We start from the raw sequence: 12086 nt of genomic DNA, 5'->3' as shown, positions 1-12086 counted from the left end.
CCCCGCGCGGCGCTGCCTCTATGGCGGCGGGCTTCTGAGCGCGGCCCGGAGCCACCGGCACCATGCACAGCCTGGCCACAGCCGCGGTGAGCCGGCAGCACCGGGGGTCTGAAGGCTCATTCTGCGGGCGAGCTCCTCGTTTCCTTCTCAGGAGACGGCGGGCGGGCGCTGGCCGGCAGGGAGGGAGGCCCGAGTGTCCCTCGGGGAGCTGCTGGGGCGAGGTTGGGGCGCGGGGAGCCCGGCAGCGTGCGGGCTGGGTGGGCAATGCATGCGCCCTTTGGCTTTTCGGCTCCCCGAGTAGCAGCTCGTTGCGGGCGAAGCGTTCGCCAGAGGCTTGGGGCGAGCGGGTCGCTGCAGGCGGCAGATGGCCGCGGTGCTGCTCGGCGTAACGAGCGCGAATAGCCACAGCGGGAGCTGAGCGGGCTTCCGAGCCTTCCTTCCCGCAAATGCTTTTGATGAGGTTTGAGGCGCTGCTTTCTGAAGCACGGGAGGGAACGCGAGCTCGTACTGAACGCTTTTAATCAGCATTTACGTCTTGAGAGCGGTGTATTGTGGTGGGGCGATGGCATGGGCTGTACAGAGGCCGTGGCTGCGCCGTCTCTGCGGGCATTTCGTGTCAGGCTGGAGAGGCCCTGATGGAGCTGTGGGTGTCCCTGCATGTTGCAGGAGTTGGACCAAACGGCCTTTAAAGGTCCCTTTCGACCCAAATGGTTCTCCAATTCCAAAACAGCTGTCAAAATACACGAGGTGCTGTTACGTTTGCTGTTAATCTGAGTGCTACCCATTCTTCTGTAAGTGGATTTTTTTGGAAGGCAGTTTTAACGACGTAATTGAAGTCAGGATTAGAAGTCAGCTTTACTTTGGGGCTCATCTGAGTGTGTGTTTAATTTGTCACAATCCATGCTACCTGATGGATCTGTGTTTAAACGTTTCTTACTACGATCAGTGCGCTGTAGGCTGAATGTGAGAAGGAGGAGCATTCCACTCTGCAGAAGTCCTTGGGAGTTGTATTAACAAAGGTGAATAGTGCTGCTCTGAGTGGAACAGTGAGTGGGCTGAGGAGCTCCTGGAGGCTTTGGGAGCATTTCATGATGAAGCTGCTGTAAGCAGGAGCATCGCTGTTGTCCCTGCAGTGCTGGTGGCAGAGCTGGCACTTTGCCTTTAGGTCCGAAGACAGCATTAGATGCTGAAGACTGGAGAATAAGCTAAGAAAAAAAATACAGCTTTACTGTAGCTGTAGGTAGCAGTAAGGCATGGGAAGTCCAGATTGAACTAGTGAATTCACTGATAGTTAAGTTCAAAGTTCATGTTGGTGTTCTTTGAGTTGCTGATCAACCAAAATTTCTTTAAAAGCACATGTATCTAATTGGGCAGCATTCTGTATTGGGGGTTGGCTGTTTTCTTCAGCATGCCTAGCAGCTGCTGCTCACATGGGGGAGAAAGCCAATTGCCTTTCTCCAGGTCATTCAGCTGTTGCTGGGGATGTGATCAGCAGGGATGTCTGAGGTAGCACCCTGTTCTTGTCAGTGGTGTGGAGGTGGCACAGTCCTGTGGTGTGAGACACTGCTGGGAGCTCCTGCTCTCCCTGTGTGCAGATGAAGGCCTGCCTGGTAGGGTGCTGCCTCAGAGAGTGCAGAGGTTGTGTGTAGCCCTTGGGGTTCCCCAGTTTTAGGTCTGGGAAGAGGAGAAGCAACAATGAAATAGAAAATGAGGACAAAATGTGGCTTTCGATTTCAGCTAGAATGTTTACTGAGCAACTGTAGAGCCTGTGATCAGCAGCTGGTTCTCAGTAAGACTGATACTGGGCATCATAAATTTAATTGTCTGGAAAATCTGCTTAGTGCTCTCTAGGGATCATAGACACATGATTGTGCTTTTAAAGGGTCGATATATTTAAGCTTACAGGAACTGAAACAACGAGTCTAGAAAAATAGATGGAAGCTTTAGATAACACAATTATAACAACATTACTGCTGCACTGCTTGTCACTCTGCCATCCCAAATGAAAACAAATGAGCTCAGTCTGTTCACCTTCTCTCTCCCAGCTCTGGTATTGGAGTTACCACTGGAACTGTGTTCCTTGTACAGAAAATTGTTAGGGTTATCATTTCAGCATGAAGTTCTGGGGGAAAAAATGAAATAACATAGGGTAGACAAGAGGAGAAAAAGGACACAGCAGGAAAGGTGAGCAGGTACAAGGTATTAGAGGCCTGAGATGTAGAGATTGGTAACAGCACATCAGATTATATTGTAGCCTAAATTACATAGAGGAAGAGATTACAAATTACAACTTCAATCCACTGTAAATCCCACAGGGTTTGTTAGGACACGATTATGAATATAATGTGTGGATAGCTGAGCAAGGAAACTGCTGTAGCAATAAAGAGGGAAGGCTATGGGGGTACGTCCCAAAGGCATGGTCTCCCTCCAGCAGCTCTGAGAACTTCATTTTGGATCCAGTTGCTGTCAGTTCCCCAACTCTTCTGTGTTCAGTAAGGAGCTGCTGCTAGCAGTACTGCTGGCAGTGCAGTGCATGAAGCGCTCACTTTAATGCATAAGTTCGCCTTCAAATTGTTGGTCTGAATCACCACACTGTCTGTGTAGGAGGCCTGCTTGCAACCTGAGTGCTTGATATGCCAGCAGTGGCATGAGACAGGCTTTCATTGCAAGGTTTTTCCTTGCCATTTCCACAGAAACTGTGCTAACGTGTCACTTGTTTGCTATCCCTTTCTTCTCAGCCCTCCCTAATTTTGTTTTTTGCCCAGAAAACTTGTTGGCCTTGATGTTTTTTTCCCATGATGTTTCAAGAAAGGCAGAAGAGAAATTGTGTGTTTCTTCCAAGTAGCTAGAAAGTGTCTTAACAATGAATGCACATCTGCCCTTCTCAGGGTTGTTTGTTTTTGAATAGGAACTTCTGCACAAAAACAGTGTTGAAACATTTCCTTTTAACTCCGTGCAGCTAAAGGAGATACCAGGGATGAATTGGAGGAGTCTGTAACACCAGTGTTACTGACTGTGTTTTTTGTCTGCCCCACAGCGTTGTATTGATGGTGTAGTGAGAATTTTTCTGTTGTTTGTATGAACACTTTTCTCATGTTTGTTGAAGCCTGTCAGTGGGATTCATTGAGTATCCTGGTTGTTTCTGGAGAGAAAAAGGCAGTATCTGCATTACTTGGTTGGGATTTGTGGGAGCTTGCATCTGAAGCATGAAATCAATGCAGGCAGAGTGGGTGATAGGTGGCTAAAGTATGTGTGGCCTCCCCAGGAGCTCTGCTGACACAGATGGGCAGAAGCACGGCTCTCATGTCACCAAATGAAGTTGTAAGGAAATGGTTGGCAGGCAAATCAAGGGAGACTGCCCTAATGAGTCAGGCCAGAAGGTGAAACATCTGTGTTTCAGATAGGCAAAGTAGTAAGCTTGATCTAAGGGATCATCCATATCCACTGCTTCTTAATGCAGCTGTAGTCCCTCCCTCCCCCAGCCAATTCCTCGAGCCCTTTCGTTGCTTTGCCTGTGAGGCTGTGAGAAGCGTTTGGCTTCGTGACCGAAGTTTTCTTGTCTCCTTCCCAGCCTGTGCCTACAGCGCTGGCTCAGGTGGACCGCGAGAAGATCTACCAGTGGATCAACGAGCTGTCCAGCCCTGAGACGAGGGAGAATGCGCTGCTGGAGCTGAGCAAGAAGCGCGAGTCTGTGCCTGACCTTGCCCCCATGCTGTGGCACTCTTTTGGCACGATTGCAGCACTCCTTCAGGTGGGTAGGGCAGAGCTCAGCTTTGTTCCATGGCACAGCACAGCTACATGACAGAGCTCTGTGTGTCCATGGGGTGGATCTGGGGAGGTGCTGATACGTCCCTTCATGCCATTTCTGTGTGTATGATGGCTGCTGGATCGTGTGGTGAGGGGAACCACATGAAGAGGGCATTTCTAGTGTCTTCCATTAGTCACTGCTTGCAAGGTGATGTTCTTAGAGACTAGGCCCTAAGATTGTTGATGAGATAGCTCATACAGCTGAAAGAGGAGCAGGCAAGTTCTTCTGTGTATGAACTTCCTATAGATAACGTTCAGAACCACAACAGTTTTATTCCTAAGATCTCTGTTTTGTGTTCTGGAGTTTTTTTCTTTATTTTCCCATGAGTTTGAGTACTACCTGCTCAGGGACATGATTTAGCAGAGGGTTGTTAGTGAGGATGGAATGGTTAGGTCATGGTTGGACTCGATAGTCTTTAAGGTCTTTTCCAACCTGAGAGATTCTATGATTCTACTTGATCAAAAGGTTGCCATTACAGAGAGCCCTCATGGGGGCAGCACGGGAGTGCTTGGAGCTCACTGCTCCAGAGTACCTTGCAAAGAAAACTACCTGCATTTTTGATCAAACAGAGTGGCTCAGCTGAGCTCCGGGTAAACTACAGCTGATGTCCGCCCATCTCTGCTGAATCTAGTCATTTCAGTTGAGGAAGGAAAGAAAATTGTGTAGGATAGGTGATGCCAGACTGTGAAAACAGGGTAGCACTGAAACAAGCGAAGAAAATCATAAAGGAGCCATAGCTGGAAGCAGACAGTTTTCTGAATTGGATTTCTCACTTTCAGCTGTTTCCCCTTGAGTTAGAAGAGTACCAGCAGCAATGGTATGAAGGAAGTGGGTGTGCTCTGCCTTTAGGCACAGGAACAGCATTCCTCCTTGCTCTGGAAGTTCAAAACAAAGTAATCCCCACATCCACAAAGTGCCAGGAAATCAAATGAGCCCTTTTTTGAGGGAGGAGCTAAAATTAAAGTTTGACTGTATCTGTGTGACCCCTTGTCAAACTCATTCTGGCATAACTCTGCCATTTGCTTTGCAGCATGTAACTGCCATGTAACTTGAGAGTGGTGCTTAGTGAAAGCAGACTAAAATCTCATGGCACCATAGTCCCTTGCTGGGCAAATGCATTTGTGCAGCTTGCAGATTTTTTTTTTTTCCTCCTTTAACTTTTCTTCACTTATTACTTTTTTAGGAAATTGTAAATATTTATCCATCAATCAATCCTCCAACCTTGACTGCCCATCAGTCCAACAGAGTATGCAATGCTTTAGCTCTGTTACAGTGTGTTGCATCTCATCCTGAAACAAGGTGAGTGTTTCCAAGTATGAAAGTTTTCTGGACTGCTGATGTTGACAGCTCTGCCATTTTGTTTGATTCTGGAAGTGTGTAAATTCCTTTCTGCTCTTTTACCAAGAGAAGTGGAAAAATAGGCAGAGCTGGAAGATAGGCAACTGACTGCTGCTTTTACTTGTTTGCCTGAATTACCAGGATGACAGATTTATTGTGGTCCTGAATGCTTTGCATTCCTTGAATCATCCCAGCATCCTGCAAATTCCCAAAATATTGGGTTGTGACAGATCCTAGGAGCTCACCCACAGACAAGGCTGCCTTTGTGCTGAGTGCTACATGCAGGATCCTTGTTTTAATGAGCTTACAGTTTTTAGACTAACTGCCCAAAGAATGGAATGAGCTGGGCTGCCTTTCCCAGAGACTGGTGGCCAAGGAGCAAAAGCAAAGCCACACCTGCAGCCTCCAGCCACTGCCTGACTTCCAAGTTTTCTCAGCCTGTTTTGCACATGTCAGCAAGGCACAAGATGGTGTTAGTTCAGCCCGAATCAGTAGTTAATGCACAAACATGGCCCAGTGCAGAATGAATGTCACACCTTACCATCAGAGCATGAACTGCTACCCAGTTCTGAGGAGCAGCAGCAGCAATGTTGTCTGTCAGGAGTAGTGTGAAGCTGTGCATGATCGTTCTGGTTTGTGCGCTCACTTTGTTTTCCTTGTCTCTTGTGGGTGTTCTCCCTGTCCTGCAGATCAGCGTTTTTGGCAGCTCACATCCCTCTCTTCCTGTACCCCTTCTTGCACACAGTTAGCAAGACACGTCCATTTGAGTACCTGCGGCTCACAAGCCTCGGGGTGATCGGTAAGCAATAAGACTAACGCAGAGCACTGGTTTCCTAGTGAAGTGGCTGTTAAAGCTGTGGGTATAGAAACCTGCACAACTTAAGTCAGGCCTGGGATAGGAAGTGAGATTTTTCCAGTTAAAAGAAAACCTTGAAGTCTAGGTCTGTTGCCAAAAACCTCCTTGATGTTAGAACAAGTATCTGCAATTTCGATGTGCCTTCATCCTTAGCACAGCTAACTAGAGACTGGGATGGGAGGGTGCACGTTGAGCTTTCTTTGGCTTTTTGTCATTGTCTTGGATATATTTACCCCATCATCCACTTTTTTTCCCCTTTTTCTGCCCAGAGTGTTTCTCTCTCAATGCACAAAGAGCGTCTTGAAATAGGTTTCTTCTTCTGAGAGGCTTCTGTTGAGTGGCTGTGAGTCACTGGAGGTTGTGTTACCACCAGGGGGAGAGCCAAGAACATATCCCCTTTCTGAAAAACAACCAGCCTCCAAAACCAGCTCGATTACTTTTATGCTGCCAAAATGATATCTTCTCCAGCCACATGTTACAGCATATTTAGGATGGGAGTTGCTCTGTCAGTCATTCAGATCTAATGATTCCTGGCAGGACAGTACAGGCCATCTTTGATAAGCAAGGGGTTTTTGTTGTTTTGTTTTTTTTTTTTTTTAAACAATTTATCACTTATTAAATTTGCTTTTTGTTTTTCTTTTAAGGAGCCTTGGTGAAAACTGATGAGCAAGAAGTAATAAACTTCTTATTGACAACAGAAATTATCCCCCTGTGCTTACGCATTATGGAGTCTGGCAGTGAACTTTCCAAGACGGTACCTGTTGTTTTTCTTAAGAGTTTCTGTTGTTTATGTCCAGCTGACCATGCAGTCTGAAACCTGCAGAGTTGGTTGATATCCTGTTGCAAATAGTGAGGCAACTTTTGGTGGTGTTTTACCTCCTCAAAATACAAACTGAGCTGGGTGTTCCTTGAGCGTGGCAGTTCTGCTAGGAAAGATCTTGCCTGCTCTCAGCTCCCAGTCTGCTTTGTAGTTCAGCAGAGTAACCTTCAGTCCTGAGCTGGATCAATTTTTCTTTTGCCTGAGAGAACAAATGCTGTAACTGCTCAGTGCTCAGGTTGAGCAGCAGCTGTTGGTGCTGATGATTATAGGGATGTTCACCACACTGGACCAGTTGGTTACCCCATTTGATCAGGGCTGCTTTCCACCATGAGTTCAGATCTGTGGTTGGATGACCCAGGTAGGCCAGCCACAGGTTTCAGTCTGTGTCCTTCTCTCGTGAAGCCTAATGACATACCTGACCAGGGCTCTTCCAGGCAGTCACGTGTCTGGTCATGCTTCAGTAATACTTGAGATGGAAACTGAAACCAGCTTGCTGTGTACACAGCAGGGCCAAGGGCTAGTGTGTGTGACCAGAGCAGTGTGGCCATAACGAGCCATACGAGGCTGTCCTGAGCAGCCTGGTGGTAGTTGCTACTTCATGCAGCCTGCATCCAGTTGTCTGGTGTGCAGTGCTTTGTATCTGTCTTTCTTCCTTAGCCAAAGATGCCAATCATTGCGCAGTGTCCTGCATTTCATTTTGGCTTTAAACTTTTTAAATCAAGAACAGCATTTTCTGAAAGGCCTTTCAGCCCTGGGACTGCCATGAAAAGAACGCAGCACAAAGACTGTTCTTTCTTGGGATAGATGAGTTGTTTTATATGTTCTCTTTTCTGCTTTCTTCCTGTTCTAGGTTGCTACATTTATTCTTCAGAAAATCCTTCTGGATGACACAGGGCTGGCATACATCTGTCAAACGTATGAGCGGTTTTCCCATGTTGCCATGATACTGGTAAGATTGTTCCTTCTGCAAAACAAGTAGTTACATATATGCGCCAGCAGTTAACTTCTTTGGCAGCTATTGTACTGCTCTCTGGCTGGAGCACGGGGTGAGATGGGCAAGCAGTTCTTGGACAAATTGCTTGTAGCTCTGCAGCTCTCTGGTCCTGCTTGGTTCCTTTATATAGCTCTGGTTTGCCTGTTAAGAGAACGGGTAGTTGTAATTTATGAAGTCCTTAAGGTAAATCGGGTAAACATCTCCAGGGAATAAGAAGGGTGTGAATTGGTCTAATTTTGTGTAAAGGTGGTGACACAGGTTCAGATTGTGGATCTGCTTTCCCTGTTTGTCTCTCACAGCAGGTTAGAAGAATATAAGAGGTTGAACAAAGGAGTAAGAGCAGAGCAAGCATGTATGATACTTGCCCTTCTAACAGCCTCCCAGCTGCCAGCTATTTTTTGGTTTTGGATTTCCAGGACCAGCTGTGGATTTTCTATGCAGTAACCCCCAGTGTTTGTCCAGTCCTCCCCTTGAACTGCACATACAGTGTCCTTTACCAAGGAGTTGCACAGGTTTCCTGTTTGCTGCCTGGAAGGCCAACCCCAGTTTGTTTGTTTTGAACCCAGTTCCTACTAATTTTTTCATATGATTCTAAACTCTTGTGTTAGAATGCACAGAGAGCAGACATTTTGTCCATTCCTCTTTGTCCCCTGTGAAGGAGAGCTTTAGGTATCCATATTTTGTTCATCCCAAGAGTAATAGCCCCAGTGGATTATTTCCTTCAGCTTGCTAAAATTGAAATATGTGTCTGCTCTGGAGCAGCTATTACCCCAATTTTGTGAGCGTTTGCTTTTTACAGAGCCAATCTCAAGAGATGAAAATGCAGCATTAAGTTAAGCACTTTGTAGTTCTGGTTCTGTGCCTAAATTTTGATGCTTTCATTGGGAATATTTATTAGTACATCTGTTTTCCCAAACTTAACTTCTAACTCGCACGTGAACAACAAAATATGAATGCTTCTGAGCTGTCCAAAATATCTCATGTGATACAACTTCTGCAGTTGTGGAAGGGATCAGCTTTAGCTGAAAGTACATTCAGGCAAGCAATTAGAAACAGAAGCCCTGGAGGGAGGGGAGGAGGGGGGGGAAGGAGACCAAGGAAGAATTTATGTCTGGGAAGGGTATGAACACAGAAGGACGTGGATGTGTGTAGATATGTTAGCATGGAAGAAATGCTGTTTGTGGTGTATTCCCACAATAGATTGAAACAGTGACATGATAAAGATAAAAATGTACATAAGACATTTGTTCTGTATTTCAAAAATAGGGATAATGTACTCCTGTCTCCTGAGGGTGCTGGGTTGCTTCCTAGTCTGCTGATAAATGTGTAAGATGCTCTGCAAGTATTAGAAGCTTTTAAGAGGGCAAATTAATAATTCCTGTTCAGGAGCTGTGTGAGGAGCTCTCTGACCATTTGTTCCTTATTTTGAAGAAATCTTGGTATCCAGGGGATAGCTAAGAACAGGAAGCTTCCAAAAGGGCAGATGAGGCAGCCCCCACTAATTGCTAACTGACTAAAAATCCAAACACAGGTGAATTTAGCTAATGGGGAAAATGGTTAGTGCTACTCGGTGTGGTTTCATGGGGAAAAAACTTGCTGGGCAGATCTGATTTGACTCCTAATCATGACTCAGGGCAGGTGTGTGAAGGCATCTGTAGTGTTCACTAGGCTGAGTGTGTTCAAGGCTGCAACCACGTGCAAAGTCCTACACAGTGTGAGAAAGAGATGCACGCTGTCAGGCAAGGGGCTGGGCTGCACGCAGGGCTCTCCAGCTGAAAGGCAGTGGGCTCCGCTGGGTGGGAGGCCAGGGTGATTTAATGGTCTTTCCTAATCATGAAACTGTTCAGACAAACACTAACTGCTGGCACTGGCCTTTGTCACACAGGGTAAAATGGTCCTGCAGCTCTCCAAGGAGCCGTCAGCACGGCTGCTCAAACACGTTGTCCGCTGTTACCTTCGCCTTTCTGATAACCCCAGGTAAACATTTAAGGAGTTTGGGCCGGGGCTTCTCCTGTCTGCTTGGAAGCACAGCTCTTCTTGCCAGTGCCCATCTGGAGTCGAGGTTGTTTGTTTGTCCTTAAACAGCTCATTATGGAAAATACTGTGGGTTTTTGGGTTTTTTTTGTTTATTTTGCTAGCTCCAGCAGCTTGTATGGTGGTAGAAACAGTGCCTCTTTGGAGCTTGGTCTGATTCAAGCAGGTTACAGTTGCCCGAGTTCAAACGTTGCTTGGATTGAGTATGAGAGGAGGACTGAGCTGGAAGGTGTGCTGTGCTCTCCCTCTTCTGCATTATGTGAGCTGTTAGCAGTCAATCGATGAAATTCAGCATGAAAGCAGTTTTTAATTTCCTCAGCTGACCGGCAGCTCTACCCAAAGCTGCTGAGTGAGTATTTGTTGTCTGCCTCCTCTGGCTTTGTGCTATTGGCTGACGGGCATCAGGACAGGCACAGGGGTTTGCTCGGTGGGATCTTGAGGGACGGGAGCCATGCTGGTCAGCAGAGCACCACGTGCTCAGTGACTTCCTTGGCTGGCCTGGCGTTGTGTTCCCAGTGGAGTTTGCTCCCCTCTTGCCCCTGTGAGTTTATTTGTTGGGCCCTGTTTCTTGTCTCTTGATGTAGGGCACGTGAAGCTCTCAGACAGTGCCTTCCTGACCAACTGAAGGACACCACCTTTGCCCAGGTCCTGAAGGATGACACCACCACAAAGCGCTGGCTGGCTCAGCTCGTCAAGAACCTGCAGGAGGGTCAGGTCACTGACCCAAGGGGCATCCCGCTTCCTCCACAGTGACTGCTGGGGGGGGTGGGAGATCTGGGAAGAAACAGCTCAGGTTTACAAAGAACTAGGGACGGATGACCTCTTCTGTAACAAACTGGGCGTGCCAGCTGACTTTCAGTCTGCCAGCTTGTCGGACCATTCCACCCAGCCAAAGGCTGCTCTGTAGCAATGCAGCATGCCTCTGGGGATCACAACACCAGCAGATACTGATACCACAGCTTAAAAAGAATCAATAAAAATAATCTGTAAAGATCCCCATCTCTCCAGGAGGCTTGGCTGGCGTCTGTCCCTGCATCAACAGGCAGGGTATAGCACAGACATCCACTTGTCCAGCTAGCTCAGACTTCACGCAAATAGTGTGTGACTATGGGTGTGTGCCACAACCCTCCAGTTCCTTGTCACATCTTGTTTACACGTCTGCTTAGATGAGTGAGCTGAGTTAAAGCTGATTTTGTTGTTTTATCCCCTGTACAGACTGCTGCTCAGCTGCAGGTAGCCTAGGGACAGCTTTCTTCCTTGCAGGCACATCCTTGCTGTTCATCCAACCGGCTAGCACAACAGGCTTCTCTTTTCCTTTCCTTTGGCACAAAGGCAGCAGCTGGAGCTGGGCACTGCAGTGCTTGCCCATGGGGAGGGGTAGATTACTTGCAATGAACCTGTGTGTCATCAGCTTGGTTCCCATGGTTCTGGAGGGAAAAGACAGCAAGCCTGTGGTTCCTGTGCTGTAAATAGTGCACTGCTCCTGCGGCTACTGACGCAGAACTAGCCAGCAGCTGAGGGCTGCTGCATGCTGGCCACTGATCTAGCAGAGCCGCCACTGCCAGTCCCCTACTGCAGGACAGCAGGGAGCTGCATCCTGCAGGCTCCAGGTACACCAGCTCTCCTGTCCCCTGCTGCCTGCCAGGCACCTCAGTCCTGATCACATGCCTCCCAGCTCAGCTTAGCCATCCGAGTGCATCCATTTCAGCTTTCAAACCTGCCTTGGCGTCTGTCTCAGCCCCACTGCAATTAAACAGTCTGGACTTGCAGCCACTTACCTGCCTTCCCTGTGTGGAGGGGTGGTGTGGCCCAGGCAGGGCGGGCTCTGGGTGGCAGCTATGGAGTTCTGGGGCTGTGCTGCAGCAGCCAGCTTTGCTGGCACTTGGCTGCAGGCAAGCTGCTCATCCCCCTCCAGCAGCCCATTTTGCTGATAATCTGCAGTGTTGTGCCAACAGTGTCTTAAATCCCATCTGGTTTCCCCTCCCTCTTCCCATTTCAGCCTTTGCATAATGAGGGCAGAGCCTGGCCTCTTCCTTGCCCTTGGGTCCCATTTTATAACCATTGCCGCCTTTTTTTCCCCTTCTCCCTAACCCTGACCTTGACGGGGTGTGAAAACGCTTCTGTTTTTGTAAGTTCGGGTTAATAAATAATAAAACCCCAGTCAGCACAGATTGCTCCTGGCCTGGTCTCTTGGGAGGGCAGCGGGGCATGGGGGTTGTTGTGGGTGAGAGAAAGG

At 47.8% G+C, this 12086-nt stretch overlaps 1 protein-coding gene across 2 annotated transcripts; it reads left to right on the top strand.

The window, feature by feature from the left end:
* CNOT9 (CCR4-NOT transcription complex subunit 9) lies at positions 1–12019 on the top strand. Of its 2 annotated transcripts, none has more exons than XM_042827316.1 (8): positions 1–86; positions 3572–3751; positions 4992–5107; positions 5836–5945; positions 6647–6756; positions 7673–7771; positions 9702–9793; positions 10435–12019. In XM_042827316.1, the coding sequence occupies exons 1-8, from the start codon at positions 63–65 to the stop codon at positions 10601–10603; spliced, it is 900 nt and encodes a 299-aa protein (XP_042683250.1). In that variant the 5' UTR covers positions 1–62; the 3' UTR covers positions 10604–12019. The 2 variants fall into 2 exon arrangements, with proteins under 2 accessions (XP_042683250.1, XP_042683249.1); XM_042827315.1 differs by having other exon boundaries at positions 10429–12019.
* Positions 12020–12086: the final 67 nt, after the last annotated feature.

This window comes from Centrocercus urophasianus, unplaced genomic scaffold, assembly GCF_019232065.1.
Source record: "Centrocercus urophasianus isolate 14NV4802_14NV808 unplaced genomic scaffold, USGS_Curo_1.0 seq_28, whole genome shotgun sequence".
Lineage (NCBI taxonomy): Eukaryota > Metazoa > Chordata > Aves > Galliformes > Phasianidae > Centrocercus > Centrocercus urophasianus.
Note: the sequence above shows the minus strand (reverse complement) of the source record. Positions and strands in the feature narration are given on the sequence as shown.